Source organism: Salvelinus sp. IW2-2015, linkage group LG8 (assembly GCF_002910315.2).
Source record: "Salvelinus sp. IW2-2015 linkage group LG8, ASM291031v2, whole genome shotgun sequence".
NCBI lineage: Eukaryota > Metazoa > Chordata > Actinopteri > Salmoniformes > Salmonidae > Salvelinus > Salvelinus sp. IW2-2015.
In genome coordinates this window covers 37,832,100-37,855,705 of record NC_036848.1, presented here as the reverse complement: position 1 = coordinate 37,855,705, position 23,606 = coordinate 37,832,100, and the positions used below count along the sequence as shown (strand labels likewise).

The following is a 23,606-nucleotide window of genomic DNA, read 5'->3' as shown; positions in this document are numbered from 1 at the left end:
TGTGATGTTTCTAGAACTTGTGGTAACCTGTTGTAAATTCTATTGATTAGACATGATTTGGAAAGGCACACACACGTGTCTATATAAGGTCCCACAGTTGACAGTGCATGTCAGAGCAAAAACCATGCCATGAGGTCGAAGGAATTGTCTGTAGACGTCTGAGACAGGATTGTGAAGAGGCACAGATCTGGGCAAGGGTATCAAAAAAGATTCTGCAGCATTGACGGTCCCCAAGAACACAGTGTCCTCAATCATTCTTAAATGGAAGAAGTTTGGAACCACCAAGACTCTTCCTAGAGCTGGCCTCCAGGCCAAACTGAGCAAATGGGGGAGAAGGGCCTTGGTCAGGGAGGTGACCAAAAACCCGATGGTCACTCTGAAAGAGCTCCAGAGATCCTCTGTGGAGATGGGAGAACCTTCCAGAAGGACAACCATCTCTGCAACACTCCACCAATCAGGCCTTTATGCTAGAGTGGCCAGACGGAAGCCACTCCTCAGTAAAAGCACATGACAGCCCGCTTGGAGTTTGCCAAAAGGCACCTAGAGGACTCTCAGACCATAAGAAACAAGATTATCTGTTCTGGTGAAACCAACTCTTTGGCCTGAATACCAAGCGTCACGTCTGGAGGAAACCTGGCACCATCCCTACGGTGAAGCATGGTGGTGGCAGCATCATTCTGTGGGGTTGTTTTTCATAGGCAGGTACTGGGAGACTAGTCAGGATCGAAGGAAAGATGAACAAAGCAAAATACAGAGAGATCCTGGATGAAAACCTGTTCCAGAGCGCTCAAAACCTCAGACTGGGGCGAAGCTTCACCTTCCAACAGGACAACGACCTTAAAGCACACAGCCAAGACAATGCAGGAGTGGCTTAGGGACAAGTCTCTGAATGTCCTTGAGTGGCCCAGCCAGAGCCCGGACTTGAACCCAATCAAACATATCTGGAGAGACCTGAAAGTAGCTTGCAGGGACGCTCCCCATTCAACCTGACAGAGCTTGAGAAGCTCTGCAGAGAAGAATGTGAGAATACCCGGGCCGCGACCGGGAGACCCATGAGGCGGTGCACAATTGGCCCAGCGTTGTCTGTGTTAGGGGAGGGTTTGGCTGGCCAGGATTTCCTTGTTCTGTCACGTTCTAGTGACTTCTGTGGTGGGCCGAGCGCATGCACACTGACACGGTCGCCAGTTGGACTTGTTTCCCCCGACACATTGGAGTGACTAGCTTCCGGATTAAGCGAGCAGTGTGTCAAGAAGCAGTGCAGCTTGGCAGGGTCGTGTAACGTAACAAAATGTGGAAAAAGTCAAGGGGTCTGAAAACTTTCCGAATGCACTGTACATGAATAAACACAGATAATAAACAATTCCAAAACAATCTACCTGCAGTAGAGCATGCTGGGTAAAAAGTTAATTTGTTTTCACACCAGTACGTTTAGAGTCGGGTTTTCGAGACTAGCAATATTGAATCAGACCGGGACGTGTGAAATGTGAAGCTTTGGTTTTTACTGACCTGGTATAGGAGATATCACAGGTTTACTCTTCAGCAGTGTTCGATGACGAATATTTCAATACTTCACTATTTGGTCTTATGAAAGATTCAAATGCGATTCAAATGGAAATGTGACTGACAGGGTTATATTGAACAACGTGTGAATAAAATTATTGGGCTGCTGAGGCTGGATTGTAGATAACATGTTTTGTTTTGTTTTGTAAATGTGTCCCTCCGTACCTTGGAAACACAGTAACCTAGTTTGATGTTTGAGTGAATAGTCTCCAAGTCTTTTTTATGGTCTGGCGTGAAATCAGTTATCCTCTCATGTGATATGAGATCATTCTCCCACTGAAGCTCAGATAATTGGTCAGACACACTCGTTCAAATGTACACACACACACACAGGGGTGTGTATAATTGATGTCCACACCCTTCTGTGCACGCGTGTGTGTGTGTGTGTGTGTGTGTGCATGTGTTTGCATGCATGTGTATGACTAATTATCCAAGTATGCGTGACCAATCACATCAAAGCTAAAGCAGCTAACCAGAGGCCTGGTGTAGAGTGTGAAGAGAGGGCCAAAGGCAACACAGATCACACAGAATGAAGAACCCTGAATCTATACACTTTACTTTAGGAAAATAGTGTGGGTCTTCGCTAAATTTCAGATGGCCACTTTTTCTTAGGCAATAGTGAATGTACAACAGTGAATGTACTGAGTGTACAAAACATTAAGAACACCTTCCTAATATTGAATTGCACCCCCTTTTGCCCTCAGAACAGACTCAATTTGTCAGGGCATGGACTGTACAATGTGTCAAAAGCGTTCCACAGGGATTCTGGCCCATGTTGACTCAAATGCTTCCAACAGTTGTCAAGTTGGCTGGATGTACTTTGAGTGGTGGACCATTCATGAAAAACCCAGCAGCGTTGCAGTTCTTGACACACTCAAACCGGTGCACCTGGCACCTACTACCATACCCCATTCAAATGCACTTAAATATTTTGCCTTGCCCATTCACCCTCTGAATGGGACACATACACAATCCATGGCTTCTACACCTGGCTTCTACACCTGCATTGCTTGCTGTTTGGGGTTTTAGGCTGGGTTTCTGTACAGCACTTCGAGATATTAGCTGATGTACGAAGGGCTATATAAAATAAACTTGATTTGATGTCTCAATTTTGTCAAGGTTTAAAAATCCTTCTTTAACCTGTCTCCTCCCCTTCATCTACACTGATTTGAAGTGGATTTAACAAGTGACATCAATAGGGATAAAATCTATCACCTGGATTCACCTGGTCAGAGCAGGTGTTCCTAACGTTTTGTGCACTCAGTGTATAAATGAAGCACACTTTATAAAAAGAGATTACTACTTTATTATTAAACTGTCGATCATTTCAATGTTCCCTAAACTGCTATGGATTATCTGAATCATTACTCTGTGATCTTTCTTTCAGGCAGGAAGCTGGGCTATACGTTTGACAGCGGTAACTTCCACAATGTGTCTCTGGGCCAGGGACAGGAGGTGGTGGCTGAACAGGCTCTGGATCTGGCAGCTAATGAGGGACACTGGGTTATACTGCAGGTATTCAGATACCCACGTTTACTTGCAGACACACTCAGAGGCACACACAGGCGCACACATACATGCACACACACACATAGCCGACTGCCTAAACCAGTCGTTGCTAAGACAACACCGAGCTAATATACAGCTGGGATTCCAGAACAGGCCATGTCGTGAAATGTCATTTTACTTTTATGTAATTAAAAAAATGTATTCTTTCCCGTGTTTAAGGTCATATTGTTTCTCTAATCCATTGTGCTTTGCACATAGTGTTGGCTTTTTGCTCTCCATTGTGGTTCAACTGCATATGAAATAGTATAATTTCCTGGAGAGAGAGAGAGGCCCGGTATTATTCAGTACAGTATCTGGTTCCTCAGTGTGTGTTCTCTTATCTGGAGGGCAAGGCCAGTCAGCGTTTGCATTTTAAGCCAGCTCGTTTGTTGAATCCTAATGGTGAGTATCGACAGATATGAACGCCGGCACAGGGCACAGAGACAACTCTTGGAGAGAGAGAGTGTGTGTGGGGGGGTCTCCTTTATTCACAGCGCTGGTAAAGCAGAGAATGTCTTGCTATCCCTTTCTTTCGCCTCTCTTTCTTCAGCTCTCCCACCCAGTCATCACAGACACAAGCAGCATCTCTTTTTCAATCCATCTCTCCTTCTGTCTCTGTGTCTCTCTCTCTCTCCCAGCCACACACACAGCCAGCATCACAGAGACAAGCAGCGATTGAATTACCTTTGCATAAGACTCCTGATCGATACAACTTAAAAAAGCCTTGTCCCTGTGGCAACCAACCTCACCGCCCACTCACTCACTCTATCATCCTCTGTCTGTCTGTCTGGACCACCCTCATAAAAGGAGGGAGAAAGAATGGAGGGAGGTCTCTTTTCTATTTCAATCCCTCTTCTCATCCCACCGTCTCCCCCTCTTTTCAAACCCTGCCTCACATTTTCCAAAATGTCTCCTCTTCTGCCTCCCATTCCTCCCATCTTTCTAACCTCAGTCATTCCATCCCACTCTCGTATCCAGGCCTTGATCCCACAACAAACACACACACACACACACACACACCTTTTACCTCCCTCTCATCTCCCACTGGTCCTTCCATCCCAGCATCAGATCAGTAGCAGGCTGCAAAGCTGGGTCAATGGCAGGTTCTCCTTCACTGCAGGTAAATTACTCTGGCCCCTGTTCTCCTCTCTCTCCTATGTTTGTGACGGGAGCATTATCCTTATACCGCTGCACACCGGGCCCTGTCCTATCCCCACTCTTCACAGCCCAACCAGGACCACCCAAAGACACTTTGAGAGATGCAGAAACCCACCTAGAGGGAGAAAAGAGAAAAGGCAATCAATCTGGCAGATTGGAGCTGAATAGGCTATATCCCCCAGACCTAGGAATATATTTGAGCTGAAGAGCCCATATCCCCAGCAGTGGGATTCTATTGAGTGGACCTAAAATACCCAGGTCCTCCAGGCACTTAGTCCTAAAGGCACAGGGACGCTCACAGTCTAGCAAAATAGATGGAAAGGAAATAGGGCGAGACGCTTTAGAGAAAAAGTTAGTTTCTCTCCCTCTTTTTCATCTCTCTTCACTTCACTCTGTAAGGAGGATGATAGCTTGGGTATTTGGGTAGTGTTGTAAAGTTTAATGCAGACCACTTTTTCTTCTTGTGAGTTTTCAGTGAGAGAATGATGTGAACGAGAGTTGAATTAATCAGAGTCGTCACTGTAAGGACCCTATTGCCATAGGCTACATGCCGTTTTAAATCCTCATTTCATTCAGCCATACTTCTTATTAGTCTTTCATTGTTGTCATATCATATTTGCCTTGGCACCCTAGCAGCAGCCTAAGCAGAAAGCTCCTGTAAATTATGTAAATATTTTTGTAATTAATAGATTTTTCTTTACCTACAATCTTTTTTTTTTAAAGGAGTAAAAATGAATATAGCTAATTAATATAATCAGAATCCTCTACAAAGTTAAGACTGAAGTTGGCAAGAAATTTGTTTGTTTGGCGAACTAGATAACGTTAGCTTGCTAGCTGTTTTGATTTAAATGCCAGCCAGTGTCCGGGGGTTGAGGATGGACAGAAGCCGAAAGCAAGAGGTGTGCAGCGATGAGGATCGTAGTGAGGACAAAATTACAAGGCTGCTCTTTAATTATTATTGAAATGTTGTGTGCTTTCTGGCGCCACATGACTGCCGTAGCAACATCCAAGTGGGTGCTTCATCTTGGTAGTAGTGAAGGACTAGCTAGCTAGCAATCTACTACGGAGTCCTTGTCTTTTTTGTGTGTGCTTTGAAGCGCTTTGAGATTATTATGTTATCTACAAAACTATTCCGGTGCTGAATATAGTGTGGATGTTTCTTCTGCAGAATAGCTATATTCTGAAACTCTACAGTCTGTTTGGTTATCTTTAATGTCTATTCTGTCATTCTGCCCAAGTCTCTGCTGCAGAGACATTGTTATAAAGACAAAGTCAGAGGCCAGCTGTGGAGATGCCCTTAGGGCAGAGGGCCTTCATGACTGAGTGTGTGAGCAGAGGAAGACGTGGAGAGAGTGAGGACTGAGTGTGTGAGCAGAGGAAGACGTGGAGAGACAGCCGGATGGGCCTTGGTGTTGCCATAGGCCATGTTCACTATTAACATCATGTCATAGCAAAAAACAAAATTAGTCGGCGATGGTGACAACATCATTATAAGAACTGGAGGATGGAGGTGCTTAACAGAGAACAAAGAAAATATCTCGAAGGTATTTTTCTCCCTCCTCTCTCTCTCCCTCTCTCTGTGCCTAGGTGGTTTCATTAAGGTGACAGGCTCTAAGGGAGGCCTCAGTCTGTCTGTCTGTCTGTCTGTTTAGGCTCTTTATTACACACTCGTTAGTTAGACGCCAACAGGAGAGCTTGTTCTTCAAGGCAATGAAAAAGCACTTCAATTTAAAGTTTTAATTTGTGTCTCGTTCAATATGCTGTAAGTTTATAGGCTCCTAACTTGGATCTATCTGAATATTACCCCCTCAGCTTCGGGCTATGTATTCTTCTCACTAAACACACGAGGAAACTTCTTGTCGTTCTCTTTCGCTTTTATTTTTTGATTTTGTCATCTAAAATTTGCGGCGATGTTGCTCCAGAGGATCTCCTGTCATTTGGAAAGAGGGTTAACTTGAACAATCAGAGGGATGATTAAATTTAGAGTGCCGTAGGAGATGAAGAGAAGGCAAAGCGGCTTATGAATTAATGACTGCCGTTATTAGTGGTGTAATTAGATTTGGGTAACACGCGGGCGGGCAGCGCTCTGGGCGGTGATGTGAGGGGCTTGGCTAACTCCTCATCACCATGAGAACTTCCTCTCTCAGGGTTAGGACACACGGAATGGAACATTTATCTCAGACAAGTTTATGTAGTGCTATCGCAATGTTATCCCTATACAGGGTGGAAATGTACATTCTGAAGGGAATAGAAAAAGCTAAAAATGCCCAGTCACACCTGCAACAAAACATGTTGTGTAGGTAAAATGTGGCCTTGCTTGAGGCATGCTGCCTGTATTTATTGATATTACTGTAATATTTCTCCCTATAGAACATTCACCTGGTGGCGAGGTGGCTGGGTTCTCTAGAGAAGCATCTGGAGCAGCATGGAGAGAACAGTCACCAGGACTTCAGAGTCTTCATCAGCGCTGAGCCTTCAGGGACCCCAGAGGGCCACATCATACCACAGGGCATCCTGGAGAACTCCATCAAGATCACCAATGAACCACCCACTGGCATAAATGCCAACCTGCACAAGGCCCTGGACAACTTCAACCAGGTAACACACAAATAGGCATACATTGTACGATTTCTCTCTCTCCCGCTCTTCATTTTCATTTGCCCGTAAAAGAAGCAGTCCAGACGTCCCATGTTTACGTGCCACTTTCTCTGTGGTGTTGTCATCAAGTTGCCTGTTTGGTGTGCAGTAGCAGCTACCAGATGGAGAGTGTTACCTCTGTCAGTGACCTTAGAGTAGACTCTGACCCGTGGAGGACACAGTCGTCCCCTGTAGCAGAAACATGGCTCTCTATGGGGAAGAGGCAGATTTGGACGGGATGTTAGGATGTTTATCCACAAGCCATCTTTCTGTGATCGAAATGCAGTATGACATAATTATGTGTGTGTATGCCTTCATGTGCTTGCGCGCATGCATTTGTGCTAGTTAGAATTCCACCTCTACCTCATCAGTGCACTTCTATCTACAGTAAAGCAGCTGTTAGCCAGAAATGTATCAACAAGTTATCAATGCATCTCCATCTGTAACCTACCATAACCTGCTGGGGTTCTGCCTCCTTACCAATAATGCAATGCTTGGCTTCCATCCAACATGCCATTTTAAAGTGCTGATGCCTATCTCTCTGATAGTGCATGTTTGTGTGGTAGCTAGCACGCGCACACACACACACACACACGCACACACACACGCACACATGCATACACACACTCCAGGAGGTCCCCTAGGTACTGTAGAGAGCAGGGCGGGACAATATTCCAATCATGTACTGTACAGGGTGAAAGCTAATCAATGGTTTGTCTCTATACAGCCAGAACCCTTAGTAACCCACAGTAAGCCAGAGAGATGACAGTATCTTTCCTCCTTCCTGACCTTTTCAACCAGCAGATACAAAAAGCTTTAGTGTCCATTCTCATCCCCTGGCTGTGTGTGTGACGGCCAGCAGAGGACAGGAGACATTAAAGAAACAGGCCTCTGGAATGACAAGGTTAGGATTTTTTGATGTAGTTACACAGTTCTCAAAGGGCTGGAAGACATGTCATTATAGATGTATTATCAGGTCTTGGTTTATGCTTCTTCTTTGCTGGTAGAGAATGTAATCAAGTGTGTGTGTCCTCTAACAGTGTATGGATAGGGAGGCAATGCTCCACTCTCAGCTGTGAGCAGCCAGAGAGGCACTGTGTGCAGAATATTAACTAACTTTCCGTGTGTGCGTTTGTGGCGTGTGTGTGCTCGTTTGTGTGTGCGTGTGCATACGTTCTAGGAGTCAGCTCCCTTGGGCTCGACAGGGGAAAAGCCAGAGGGCCTTCTCCACAGTACTCAACCTGACGCAGGAAGGAATATAAAAGAGCATTTAAACCCACTGTTTTCATAGAGGTTATTGGCATTCTTATTTCACCGTCCCTCCCCTAAGGCCATCTTACATTCCACTTATCTGGGTATGATGAGCCAACGGGACGAGATCGCCTGACAAGCAGTAACAATTAAAAAAGAATCTCATCCTGCCGTTTATTTCCATTCATTGTCTTCTTTCTGTACCGTGGAGCCCCGTGTTGCTGGGGACTTCTGCACAGAGAATCAGCCACAGCTTCTTACTTTCAACACAACGCTTTTGTATTTGAAAATCTTCAAAAATGCTACCCGTACTTTTCTGAGGCAGACAGTGAAACGGTGAACATTCGTCAGGAAGAGTTTTGAATGTTTGTTTAGTTGTCTGGGCCTTTGTTTTCTTCTAGGACACTTTGGAAATGTGTGCCAGGGAGAATGAGTTTAAGAGCATCCTGTTTGCGCTGTGCTACTTCCACGCGGTGGTGGCTGAAAGGAGGAAGTTTGGACCTCAGGGCTGGAACAGATCTTACCCCTTCAACACAGGAGACCTCACCATCTCCATCAATGTACTCTACAACTACCTGGAGGCTAACTCTAAAGTAACCAGTCCACACACATGCTGTATCTTATGTGCCACAGTAGTAATAAAGACAACCATGTTCCATGACAGTAATACCCTTTTCACACTATCTTGCCGACCCCAAACCAAATTGTGGATATTTTCTTTGGCAACTATGATGGATGCGTAAACCAGGCCAACTTAGTAGAACTTGGTTTTGCTAAGCTCGATTCGGTTCTGTAGTGTGAAAAGCATTTAAGATTCTAAGGTGCATTATAACTCATTTTCTCTCTGCGTCCCAGGTGCCATATGATGACCTGCGATACCTGTTTGGAGAGATCATGTATGGAGGTCACATCACTGATGACTGGGACAGACGACTCTGTAGGACCTACCTGGAGGAGTTCATCAAACCTGAGATGATGGAGGGAGAGCTGTACCTGGCTCCCAGCTTCCCCTTGCCTGGGAACATGGACTACAACACCTACCACCAGGTCAGTAAAGAACCACATCTACCATCAGGCCACCGGATTCTCCCTGCCTGGGAACATGGACTACAATAGCTCCCAGTTAAGTAAAGGACTACAAATACAATCAGGTTACCTAATGATCTTACACTACCTCACGTGGCTTAAAGCTGCAATAATGTCACTTGTTGTATTTTTTCAATGTTCAAAATCTCCAATAAGTTGGTAGTGGTCAGCCAATGTGATGCAACAGTAACAATGTTGCGTGTCTAGCCTGCATGAGAACCGCTGTATTCATTGGTTTTCATTTTCCCGGTCGGGTCAGAGTTTCCCTCAAGATTTTGTGGTGCGCACAAGTGACATGTTTTCCATCAGTGAGGAGGACAGCTCAGGGATATTCTAACGGGTAGCGTTATGATAGCTAGCTAGTTGAGCCCATGGCCAATACTTGGCTAGCGGAGCTTACTAGCTTACAGACATGGCAGACGCATAAGTAAGTAATGTCAATTATTAAATAGCAACCTTGAGAATGTGAGGGGGAAAAACTTATCTGTAACTTATCTATAACTATATTGTATACTTGGTTGTTGTGTCAATTGCTGAAGTAAAAAATACCATCCATCATTTAATAGATAGCAACCTTGACAGTCTAAGGTCTAAGTCTGTTGTGTCAATTCAAATCTACTTGTTTTCCCCATTTTCAGCGTGCTGATATTTCTCTCCAACTCTGGAATCTGTTCTGTTTGCCTCTCTGTTATGACAGCAGGAACTTTGCTTCACCACAGCCCTCTTTAAAAAATAAAAAAAAGACAACTGCCAAGATTTATATCAGTAACACTCTTGCTAAAATGTCTGCCAGCCCTTGCAGCCTGTCCACATTCCTCCCACCAGCTCCCCAGGGAGAGGTTGTATTTAATTATCCCCAGCCCGGGTGTTGTTCGCTGGGCACGTCTAGGCTGACAGAGACACCTGGCATGGAGGTCTGGAGCGTTTTACACTTGGCCAGCAAACAGATAGAGGGAGCTGAGTGGCTGAGACTTAGCTGGAGCGCCTGGAACTGGAAAGGCCTGGTGGTCCCTGGGGGTCTGTTAGAACATGTCCACTCCCTCATCCATCTGTACTGCCCAAATACTGGACAGGAGAGGAGTTGGCGATGGAGGAGGGGAAAGGGAAGGAGCTATGGGATTATTTGAGATACTTCTCAAAGAGTTTTTGAGACGTTTTCAGAACATTTGGGGACCAGGACAGAGAAGAGCTTTGACTGGGATAAGCCGGTTGAGTGGGGGGGGTTGGAGGAGAGAGGGAGAGAAAACAAATACGAAGTAGTGATAAGAGACATGGATGGGTAGCAGTGAGATTCGTAGACAAACAGCATCTGGTGAAGATAAGGTCAAGCACATTGACTGCCTTGTGAGTGGGACGGGACTGGGAAAGTGTGGAGTCAAAGAGGAAAATAGTGGAAAGAAAGAGGTGGAAAGAAATGAATCAAAGGAAGGCGTTGGGAGGTTGAAATCTCAGAGTACCATCGTCAGGAAGTGAACTTATCACGGCATCGATCTTCTTAAGGAACTCTCCAAGGGCAGCTGGTGGGCCATAGATGACAATAATGTTAAGCTTGAGTGGACAAGTGACAGCGACAGCATGGAATTCAAATGAGGATATGGATCGGTGTGAAATGGGAAACATTTGAAAATCTCCACTTAGGAGAAATGAGTAGCCCTTTGCCACCACAATGACTGGTGTTCTAGAACTATAACATGTCTCATCCTTTCCTTTGCTTTAACAGAGCTTGGCAAAGTATATACTATATCTGGCATCCACCTTATTTTCTTCACCAGTTTTTTTTCTTCAGATCAGTGCAGATGAAGGACGAGGAATTCACTGTAGAATATTGAAATGCACACTCCCACTAATTTGGTGTTCTAACGTGTAATTCCCTCTTCCTCCAGTACATAGATGACACACTTCCTGCAGAGTCTCCCTACCTGTACGGCCTCCACCCCAACGCTGAGATCGGCTTCCTAACGCAGACGTCTGAGAAGTTGTTCCGGACCGTGCTGGAGATGCAGCCCAGAGACAGAGGGGCCGGGGAGGGCAGTGGGACCACCAGAGATGAGAAGGTAGGGATGGACTAACTGTATGGAGGAGGAGCAATGCGACAGTCATATATGGTAAAAACCAGTGTCCTGGACACAGGCTAACAGCCTATACCCATTGAGGTTCTCCATTGAGCATGATTTTGGAGTCCAGGCTTCATCTGTGGCCCAGAAACCGGCCCATAGAGTGTAGAGAAAGTTGGGCCAATGTTAGAGCGATTGCTGCCTCTGAGATTCTCAGTTCTGTGAATCATATTTTCAAAGTGTCAAACCTGAACCAAACTGATTGTAAGGTAAGAACAAGGTAGTCTTTGGTCCAAGGCTCCATCAGGTCATAGCTCTATAACACCCATCTGGCACTGACAGGAGTGACATAATACAGCACACGTCACCTCTACCCCCTGACAACCTATATGGGTCACCTTAACTACACTCTCCCAATGTTTGGACAATCTTATTCCCTTGTTCCCAATCCCCATATGCCTTACCTTAAATACACTCCCGTGTGTTACCTCAGACAAACTAGTCTAATGTCTGAAACAAATATGTTTATAGTGAATGAGCTCAATCCCCCCTTACAATCTAAAGCACTCAGAAAAGTGTTATACTTAAGCAATAAGGCCAGAGGGGGTGTGGTATATTGCACGACGCAAAGCAGAGTGCCTGGACACAGCCCTTAGCCGTGGTATGTTGGCCATTTACCACAAACCCTGAGCTGCCTTATTGCTATTATAAACTGGTTACCAACGTAATTAGAGCAGTAAAATTAAATTTTGTCATACCCGTGGTATACGGTCTGATATACCACGGCTGTCAGCCAATCAGCATTCAGGGCTCGAACCACCCAGTTTATAAATTCTAATACATTATGACCTCACCTTTCTAATATGCAAGCTAGCTTCCTGTTTTAATGGGCGTTTGATAGATGTAGAGCAGTGACTTCTCCTTGTGTCCCTACACTATCTCACGCTTTAGTGCCGTCTGACTTTTAATGATATAGAAGTGTGTGTGTGCACATACATGTGGGTGCGTGTACGTGCGTGTGTGTGTGTGTGCCTGGGTGTATTATGACGGCTGACCTTTACTACTGAGAAGCAGAGATAGTTATGTCTTAACAGATGACAACCATCGGCCAACGCTAGCGAACGAAGCCCGCTTGAGCACTTCCTGTTTGATATGCAGGCTGCCGCGGAGCTGAAGGAGACAGATTCAATATTTGAGCGGAGAATCCATAGTTATGATGACCTCCAATCCTTTGTTCAATGTTTAATCCGTTGATTGATCTCTAGTGCTGGAAAATGTGAACACCGACATAAGCTTTCATCACTTACCCAACGGAAATATGAGACGAGGATTGATTCTCTGGGGATTTGACTTTTATTAAAGACAAACGGCTGCTGTTGTTGCAAATAATTCTCATGAATATTTATAATTTTTTTTCTTCCATAATTTTCTTCTCAAGGAGTCATTAGTGCTTGGAATTCTTATCATGTTTACTCGACAGATGTAATCTTTTTTTGATTCCCTACTTTTCAGTAACAAAATGTGACACTGGCACTGAGAAATTCTTGACAATGAACACAATCTATCGTTCTGTCATTAATACCATCTTCATAATACATCCACAAATTCAAGGTTAATATTTACCCCCTCTTTTGTCCCGGTCTCTTCACACACACACCACACACACACCTTTACCCCAGGTACGGTCTGTGTTGGAGGAGATAATGGAGAAGTTACCAGAGGAGTTTAACATGGTAGAGATGCTGGGGAAAGCTGAGGAGAGGACACCCTACCAGGTGGTGGCGCTGCAGGAGTGTGAAAGGATGAACACACTCACCCAGGAGATAAGGCGATCCCTACGCGAACTCAACCTTGGACTCAAGGTGAGTCAATCAATCAATCATTCTATCAAGGTCAGCCAATCACAAACAGTCTTTGTCTACTTCTTCTACTCACTCCCCCACAGTTACTTTGAGTTAACTTTGCTTTGAAGTTCAGATAATTATTTGTTTTGGGGTAAACAATGCCAGTGTCCACCGGTGGTGGGTGGCTGGGTACTGCCAACCCATAGACCACTTCTAAGAAAAAGAAACAATGGCATTGGAGTCTATTTCCCCTTTTAGGGTTGAACATTTATTTTTTTATCATTGGGGTAATGAGTCACGCTCTGTTGGTTGAGCCTGTATACAGTAGCGGTCTGGTCTGCTCTGTTATTATTCCTGCATAACTTTGTGTCACCAGTATTCCTCTGAAACGCAGGCTGTCTTCTTAAGTAGTGGTGAGTCAGCCCTCTGGCCCCTAGTGTGTGCGTGTGCACGTGTGCGTGTGTGTGTGCATGTGTTTCGTCTTAAGTGTGAGTCATAGTGAGGATTTGAGAAACAATGACCTTAAACACTGGAGAGAATATATTTTTTTAAATACACAAAAGTAAAATGACATTTCACGACATGGCCTGTTCTGGAATCCCAGCTGTATATTAGCTCGGTGTTGTCGTAGCAACGGCTGGTTTAGGGTTAAGGCAGGTGGCTATGTGCGTGTGAGTGCCTTTTCTAAGGAGTTATGAGCTTCGATGCCTCAACACATTGCCTCCGGTAAATCGCCTCAGTGAGTTAAAAGCCATGTACTTTATTTTACCAGTCAAATGTACTCATATTTCGACTTTACTGTGCAAATATATTGGAACGATCAGAATCTCAACCTTGGCTGGAAGCATTTGGGGGTGGGGGGGTGTGTCCTGACTTGTTGAGGGATCTGAGTGATTTGGGGGAAGAGTTAAAAGGGTGACTGGTTCAGGGTTAACGCTCTGCAGTAGATGAGATACATCTGGGAACTCTTTATCGCCTCAGTAAAAGAGGGTTATGACGGCGAGACATGAATACATTCATCAGCTAGCTACGGTATCATTCGGTGAAGGACACACTGTTTGGCATAGCCATCTAACTTGTTAGTCTCCCTCCATATAGTTCTTCTGTTTTCTCTTTGGATAGAAAGTGAGTGACTGCTTTTGTTTATGCATGCTTCATCAGCTATGGGTTGCTGTTGCTAGTGGTTACAGGGTGGTATTGCTCAATGACACACAGGATTTCAATTTTAGTGTGAAAAAGACAACTCCAATAACTGTGAGATTTCTCCTCAGTGTTCTTGCAGAAATCCACAGGAAAAATTACATTATTAATTAAAGTTATTTGAATAAAAAATGTGCCTTACTAATAAAACATTTGACACAAACTTATTCCATAATTGACTGCCAATAAACGTTCTCTGAATCTCATTCCCATCGCTTTTTCTGATTGGTTCCTTCCTCTCAGGGAGAGCTGACTATGACCAGTGACATGGAGAGTCTCCAGACGGCCATCTTCCTGGACCTGGTCCCAGAGTCGTGGACCAGACGGGCCTACCCGTCTATGTGTGGCCTGGCCCTGTGGTTCACTGACCTGCTGGGGAGGATCAAGGAGCTGGAGGCCTGGGCCACTGACTTCATCCTGCCCTCAGCCGTCTGGCTGGCCGGCTTCTTCAACCCTCAGTCCTTTCTCACAGCCATCATGCAGGCTATGGCTCGCAGGTAGGTTGGCATGATAATCGATATTACAGAAATATAGCTTGAAAAAGTGGATTCAATGATACTTGTGCTAACGCAGGCTCGGCACGATCACAAATATTATCAGATAATGGAAACAAAAAGTGTTATTCGCTTTAAAATAATGTGAGAAGTACAGTTTTTCTCATTTCAGTTTTTCTCATTTTTCTGTGAGAATAGAATTCACCTTGTACCTAGAATTCCCACTGTCAATTATCACGATAAAAGCTGTTATCACGGTACTACTTATCACCAGGTGATTGTGATACAACATTCCATGATGTTCCCATGATTCCTCCTGTCAGGAATGAGTGGCCTCTGGACAGGATGTGTCTGCAGTGTGACGTCACCAAAAAGAACAGAGAGGACTTCAGCACTCCTCCCAGGGAGGGTGCCTACGTACACGGACTGTACATGGAGGGAGCACGCTGGGACACTCAGGTACAGAGAGGGGTTATATAGGTGACATATAGATGACACAAAGGTGACATAGCTAGTGAGAGTTGTGTATGTCAGAGGGGGCCTACGAACACGGACTGTACATGGAGGGAGCACGCTGGGACACACAGGTGGGGATGTCACCTCATAGAGGAGTCATGTGGCTGACATATCAATGACTTAAGCGTGACATAGTCGTGTTGTGTGTGTATATAGGTGTCCCCCCTACACTGCATGTGTGAAGAGGCTTTACAGTTCATACATGGTTAGAGATGGTAGGGTAAAGTAGTTATTTGTTTAATTAAAGTTTATCTCAAGGTTACTTCAGTTACTACTGTAGTATGGAATACTGTGTGCGTGAGTGTGCCAGTCAGGCTTTCTTTAAAATTATATGTATGCATCCAGCTCTCCTGCAGGGTCCCAGTAGACCTGTTAATTAGGGAATGTGTCGAGTATGCACTGGCACACTTTAATCATCCTTATGAGTGGCACTGCTGTGTTCTCTCTTTATTAAAGCTGGAGACAGACAGACAGGGGTATAGGCAGAGAGTCAGACTGAGAGACGAGTAGCGAGGGAGACAGGCGGGCAGTCTGGGAGGGAGGAAGGCAACGATGGAGACAGTCAGAAAAGCATGAAAAAGTGTCCTCTCCTCCGCTCCGCTCCCCTCCTCTCTCTCCTCTACTCTCTTCCTAACTTCTGTCTTGCACTCATATTGGCTCCTCTCATCTCCACTCCTCCTCTCAGCCCTGGGCCAGCACTGTGTCAGGGTGTAACGGAGTGTGAACGGGAGTGTGAGCAGCATCCCTCCATCTGGAGCCCGGCTCTGGCGCTGCAGCTGTACAAGTCAAAGATTTATGATAAACCAGCTCATCTATATGAATGAGCCAAGCTACTTATTCAGGGGATGCGGACATCAAAGATGGGGGAATACACAGTAGCACTCTCTATGTGTATATAATAAAGATCTAAAGATGATAGTGGGGGGATGGGAAGGGTGTGTGTTTATGTTTATGCTGTTGGTTGTCTGTCTCCACCACTTATCCCCTAAGCCCCCACCTACCCCCCGCCACTTATCTCCTAAGCCCCCAACCCCCCCCCGCCACTTATAACCTAAGCCCCCACCCCCGCCACTTAACCCCAAGCCCCCACCCCACCACTTATCCCCAAGCCCCCACCCTGCCACTTATCCCCTAAGCCCCCACCTGCCACTTATCCCCTAAGCCCCCACCCTGCCACTTATCCCTAAGCCCGCACCCGCCACTTATCCCCTAAGCCCCCACCCGCACCCCCACTTATCCCGTAAGACCCCACTCGCACCCACCACTTATCCCCTAAGCCCCCACCCGCACCCCGCCACTTATCCCCTAACCCCACCCGCACCCCACCACTTATCCCCTAAGCCCAACTCTCACCCCGCCACTTATCCCCTAAGCCCCCACCCGCACCCCGCCACTTATCCCCTAAGCCCCCACCCGCACCCCGCCACTTATCCCTAAGCCCCAACACGCACCCTGCCACTTATCCCCTAAGCCCCAACACGCACCCCGCCACTTATCCCCTAAGCCCCAACTCGCACCCCGCCACTTATCCCCTAAGCCCCAATCCGCCACTTATCCCCTAAGCCCAATCCGCCACTTATCCCTAAGCCCCAATCCGCCACTTATCCCTAACCCCAATCCGCCACTTATCCCCTAAGCCCCAACCTGCACCCCGCCACTTATCCCTAAGCCCCAACTCCACCCCGCCACTTATCCCCTAAGCCCCAATCCGCCACTTATCCCCTAAGCCCCAACCCGCACTTACCCTAGCCCCAACCCGCACTTATCCCTAAGCCCCAATCCGCCACTATCCCCTAAGCCCCATCCGCCACTTATCCCCTAAGCCCCAACCCGCACCCCGCCACTTATCCCCTAAGCCCCAACCCGCACCCGCCACTTATCCCCTAAGACCCAACTCGCACCCCGCCACTTATCCCCTAAGCCCCATCCGCCACTTATCCCCTAACCCCAACCCGCCACTTATCCCTAAGCCCCAACCCGCCACTTATCCCCAAGCCCCAATCCGCCACTATCCCTAAGCCCCAATCCGCCACTTATCCCCTAAGCCCCAACCGCCACTTATCCCCTAAGCCCCAACCCGCCACTTATCCCCCTAAGCCCCAATCCGCCACTTATCCCCTAAGCCACCCGCACCCCGCCACTTATCCCTAAGCCCCACCCGCACCCCGCACTTATCCCTAAACCCAACTCGCACCCCGCCACTTATCCCCTAAGCCCCAATCCGCCACTTATCCCCTAAGCCCCAACCCGCCACTTATCCCCTAAGCCCAAACCGCCACTTATCCCCTAAGCCCCAATCCGCCACTTATCCCCTAAGCCCCCAATCCGCCACTTATCCCCTAAGCCCCAACCCGCCACTTATCCCCTAAAGCCCCAAAAACCCCCACTTATCCCCTAAGCCCCAATCCGCCACTTATCCCCTAAGCCCAAAAACTCCACCCTCCACTTATCCCCTAAGCCCCAATCCGCAACTTATCCCCTAAGCCCCAACCCGCCACTTATACCCTAGATAAATCTAGCTAGCTCAGTCAGCCATTGGTTAGGCTATCAGAAGCTAGATAAAGGCATCTGCCATTCAACTGTATAATGGCAACATTTTGGAGTGACAGTGGAATCAACCAATCACATTTTGACTTAATGGGTGGGACCGTTTTTACAAAAACGTATGGAAACTTCTGCCTTCTTGAAGGCTAACAGGTCACTGCGCAATAGCGAGCAATAGTTTTCCCACAGTCTAGCTAGCTAGCTTTGTTGTTGGTTAGATTGCAGCGGCTGCAGTCAGCCATCTCTTTGAAAATAAGTTGTGTGTGAAAAATTGTTGCATTTAAAGTGGAACTGACAGCATTTCAGCAACATGAAATCTTATTCAAATCTGTTCATATACACTCCCGGGGGGTAATCAAGTGACTACTGAGATATGGTCATTTTCACAAATTATTAGAATATTTGGGAATTACGTATACTAAGGCATTTGTGAAAATTTGATAGCAAAATAGAGTGGGAAAGCAGCCTTGTGTTTGGACAATAATAGACACTGCAGTAAATAAAACCGAATAGAAACAGCTGTCTTGTCCAGGACATGCACTATAGCCAATCAGAGCTACAGTAAGCCTTTATGCAAACAAACCATTTGCCACACCGCCCTGCTATCATTCACTTTGAACTGGACTGTGTGTTTACAGGCAGTTGCAACAGCACGACTTTAGATCATTATAACTCATTCGCCAAAACTAACAAAATACACCGGAATAGATTTTTGCAAATATGTAAACACCTTGGGGGTCCTCTTACATTTGGTCAAACAACCATGAAAAGGTAGGCTCTCTCTCTCTCAGTCATGCACATAATTAAAACCTGTTGAGGACAGAAGGCGCTGTTTTCACTTTGGGGGAAATTCGTGCCCAATTTAAACGGCCTCGTACTCAATTCTTGCTCGTACAATATGCATATTATTATTACTATTGGATAGAAAACACTCTCTAGTTTCTAAAACCGTTTGAATTTTGTCTGTGGGTAAAACAGAACTCATTTGGCAGCACACTTTCTGACCAGGAAGTGGAAAGTCTGAATTCGATGCTCTGTTCAAGGACCTGCCTATAAATGGGCATGATACGTATGACTATACGTGCACATCATACACCTTCCCCTAGATGTCAAGAGGAAGTGAGAGAAGAAATGAGTTGATTATCTTGGTCTGAGATGGAATGAATCCTCTTGGAATGACGTGTCCTCCATTTTCGGTTTTCTGGAAGGCGCGTGGAGGGACCTGTAATTGCCTTCTGAAAAGCTGTCGTTATAGGCGAATACTATCTCCGGCTTTGATTTTATTTGATACATGTCACAATATCATCGTAAAGTATGTTTTTTCAATATAGTTTTATTAGATTATTGAAATTTTTTCGGGACGTTAGGCGTGTTGCTTTGTCTGCATATGTTCAGGAAGGATAGCTTCGCGCCACTTGGCCAGTGTGCTTGCTAATTCAAGAGGGGAAAACAACGTTCTAATACCAAACAAAGACGGTTCTGGACAAAGGACCCCTTGTACAACATTCTGATGGAAGATCACCAAAAGTAGGACCCATTTTGTGATGCTATTACATATATCTGTCGAACTGTGTACTAGTAGTTTTGCGCCCAGATTTTGGCCACTCCGGCTATAACGTAAGCCTTATGTCGTAATGAAGATATTTTTAGAATTCTAACACTGCGATTGCATTAAGAACTAATGAATCTATCGTTTCCTATACAACATGTATTTTTTTGTAATGTTTATGAATAGCTATTTGGTCAGAATAGGTGAGAGTCTAATAGAAATATCCGCACATTCTGGGAAAAAYATGCTACGTTAGCATAATGGATAACCACTGATTTCAGCTCTAAATATGCACATTTTCGAACAAAACATAAGTGTATGTATAACATGATGTTATAGGACTGTCATCTGAGGAAGGTTTATGAAGGTTAGTGAAAATTKATATCTTTTGCTGGTTTATTCGCTAACGCTAACGTGCCTATTGCTATCGCTAACGTGCCTTGATGAATGAATGCGGTTGTGTGGTAGGCTATTGTAGTAAGCTAATATAATGCTATATTGTGTTTTCGCTGTAAAACACTTAAAAAATCGGAAATATTGGCTGGATTCACAAGATGTTTGTCTTTAATTTGCTGTACACCATGTATTTTTCAGAAATGTTTTATGATGAGTATTTAGGTATTTCACGTTGGTCTCTATAATTACTCTGGCTGCTTCGGTGCTATTTCTGACGGTAGCTGTGATGGTAGCAGCAATGTAAAACTGATTTATACCTCAAATATGCACATTTTTCGAACTAAACATAGATTTATTGTGTAACATGTTATAGGACTGTCATCTGATGACGGACGTTGTTTCTTGGTTAGTTTGGTTGGTTCTTGGTTAGTTTGGTTGGTTTCGTGCATGCTACCTGTGCTGTGAAAAATGTCTGTCCTTTTTTGTATTTGGTGGTGAGCTAACATAAATATATGTGGTGTTTTCGCTGTAAAACATTTTAAAAATCGGACATGTTGACTGGATTCACAAGATGTGTATCTTTCATTTGCTGTATTGGACTTGTTAATGTGTGAAAGTTAAATATTTCAAAAAAATATTTTTTGAATTTCGCCTTTTCAGTGGAATGTGGGAGGAGTTCCGCTAGCGGAACGCCGGGGCTGTAAAGGTTAACAGCAAGATCAACTACTAATTCTAGCCAGAGCAAGACGAGCTAAAATACCGGTCATATTCAGCAGGTGTTGCGTGTTCCTAAATTCATCAGTTGTTCTGCACTCTGGCACACTCATATGAGAGTGCTCTGAAATCGGAGTAGATAGCCAGAGTGAATTTGCGAACTCAAGAAATATGCTAACTGGATAACTGTCGATAAAGTTATTGCTAGCTAACCAAATGACACCTGTATCTCTAGCCGTGTATAGCTACCGAAAACGATATGAGAGGAAAAATGTAGTCACTCACCCAATCCTTCAATGGCATGACATGCCATCCTCCTAACAATCTAGCTAATGTTAGGCTCCGTGTTTTTAGCTTGCTACATAAATAGGTACGCTAGCCTATTAGCCACGTTATGACTGACTTGTGATCATTGCCCTTGCTAGTTTGATTGTATTGACATTCCCAGCCTTAGTTACATTCGTCAATTTTTGTCCAGAATATTGAGTCATTGAAACTGAAACAGTGCATCCCGAATGGAGGCAGCAAACAATGTACCAGGCCAGCTGTGATTTACAACCTGATAGCAAATATTTTTTGGACTACCATGAAATGTATTGGGGAATTATATGAATCGTGCATTGAACTGCATCCATTTATTCTGCCAACAATGCCTTAGTGTACGTCGTGGAACGTTGAGTCCAATATAACCTATTTTTAAAACCTCTCATGGAGTTAATTTTGTAGCATAAACTGTGAATTAGATATTTTTGACTGATATTGTGATTGTCTGTTTGTTTCATATCTGAAAAGTAGTTAAAACGCTGTCAGTTCCACTTTCAACTTTAGGTGACTGGATACTTTGTGTGCCAAATGTGAAATGTCTTTTTTTGCAATGGGAAGTAATAGTTGTACATTTTGATTGGGAAATGATTAATGGTTGTGTCCAGGTGAATGGACTGCTTATTCTTTAACATCATGCTGTGTGTGAATGCTGTCTTTCCATTGGCCCTATGCGGTGGTATAGTGGTTCCTGGAGAAGGGGGTATACTCAAATGTTGGCAAAAAGTTCCCAAATGGCCCACCAGGCGAAGGAAAGGCACCCTGGGTGAAAAGTCCCATGTTTTCCTGGTTTTTTAAATGCATTTTCCTACCGATTTTTCAGATATTCACTCTCAATCACTTTTTTTTTTTATTGACCAATGTATTTAAGTCCACAACAATGCTTAAACCACATCAATCTGATTGGATGGGCCTGTCAGGGCCTGGCTCACCAGTGGGTGGGCCTCTGTCCTCCCAGGCCCATCCATGTCTACGCCCCTGATGCAAACAGGGCATGATGACAATTGCACATCACATATAGCCTACTAAACAACACTTCAGACTAAACTTTTTCAGTTTAGACTTTTTCAACTTTTTCCCATACCCATTGTTGTCTTTGTTAGCATTTACTGGTAGATATCATAAGGTGAAACGTCTTTCCTATCCTACCGGCTACCGATGTCATTCTTCTGTGAGCTGCTCCATAAAATAACCAGTTGAGAGCTGCACAATCTTGCTGCCTGCGGATGATATTCCTCTGAAACTAGGCTGTGTGTGCGGCGCGCATGTGAATATATTTCACGTGCTTTGCGTTTGTGTAAGCTACTGATTGTGTAGGTATGATTTCTCTATTGTAGTACGTAATTGATAAGTAGTATACCTCCACTAAACTACTTTGATACGCATCAGTAGGGATTAAGAAGTGAGTATACGCAATGCCCGCTGAATAAAAGTCTGTATACTGTTTATACCTACGAATAGCCTCCACTACACCACTGGCCCTTGGTTTTTTACAAAAAGTGCACTCCTACATGAGTACACTGGTATTACGGTTGCTGTCCTTTCAGAACCATGAACCTGGTACACACTGAGGGCCTATAGGTACACCACTGTACTAACCTGTCACACACTGAAGGCCTATAGGTTCACCACTGTACTAACCTGTCACACACTGAAGGCCTATAGGTTCACCACTGTACTAACCTCTCACACACTGAAGGCCATAGTTACACCACGTTACAACCTCTCACACACTGAAGGCCTTATAGGTACACCACTGTACTAACCTCTCACACACTGAAGGCCTATAGGTACACCACTGTACTAACCTCTCACACACTGAAGGCCTATAGGTACACCACTGCACAAACATGTCTATAATAGACATAAAGGCTGTTAAGATACTGTATTAATGTTTGAAGACAGGAGTGTATATATTTGGCCTGGCGAAGCGGTTTTAGGGCTGACTAAATGGAAGCTGATAATGAGTTTTTTACTCCGCTGGTCTCGGGAAGAAATGATGAGTCCTCACTGTCCGAGATCGAGTCAAGACCTAGTACAAATGTATTCGACACCGAGACAAGACCGAGACACTCAATATGTGGTCTCGAGACCGTATTACTACAACACTGGAAAATAGGTTTATATATTTTGTTTGTATGTACACCACATGGCCAAAAGTATGTGGACACCCCTTCAAATTAGTGTATTCGGCTATTTCAGCCACACCCATTGCTGACCAGTGTATACAATTAAGCACACAGCCATGCAATCTCCATAGACAAACATTGGCAGTACTATGGCCCGTAGTGAAGAGCTCAGTCACTTTTAACGTGGCACCGTCATAGGACGCCACCTTTCCAACAAGTCAGTTTGTAAAATGTTTGCCCTAGAGCTGCCCCGGTCAACTGTAAGTGCTCTTATTGTGAAGTGGAAACGTCTAGGAGCAACAGCGGCTCAGCCGCTAAGTGGTAGGCCACACAAGCTCACAGAACGGGAGTGCTGAAGCGCATAGCTTGTAAAAATTGTCTGTCCTCGGTTGCAACACCCACTACCGAGTCCCAAACTGCCTCTGGAAGCAATGTTAGCACAAGAACTGCTCGCCCGGAGCTTCATGAAATGGGTTTCCATGGCCGAGCAGCCACACACAAGCCTAAGATCCCCATGCGCAATGCCAAGCGTCGACTGGAGGGGTATAAAGCTCGCCGCCATTGGACCCTGGAGCAGTGGAAACGCGTTCTCTGGAGTGATGAAT

The 23,606-nt window shown here is 45.1% G+C and overlaps 1 protein-coding gene across 1 annotated transcript in view; it reads left to right on the top strand.

The window, feature by feature from the left end:
• The window catches only part of dnah9 (dynein, axonemal, heavy chain 9), a 127,410-nt gene that overhangs the window by 101,515 nt on the left and 2,289 nt on the right, over positions 1 to 23,606 (top strand). Inside the window, exons 68-75 of the mRNA XM_023993787.2 lie at positions 2,948 to 3,075; positions 6,637 to 6,864; positions 8,556 to 8,747; positions 9,010 to 9,201; positions 11,124 to 11,294; positions 12,974 to 13,156; positions 14,582 to 14,835; positions 15,156 to 15,291. Coding sequence (XP_023849555.1) covers positions 2,948 to 3,075; positions 6,637 to 6,864; positions 8,556 to 8,747; positions 9,010 to 9,201; positions 11,124 to 11,294; positions 12,974 to 13,156; positions 14,582 to 14,835; positions 15,156 to 15,291 — 1,484 coding nt within the window. The remainder of the gene's footprint in view (positions 1 to 2,947; positions 3,076 to 6,636; positions 6,865 to 8,555; positions 8,748 to 9,009; positions 9,202 to 11,123; positions 11,295 to 12,973; positions 13,157 to 14,581; positions 14,836 to 15,155; positions 15,292 to 23,606) is intronic.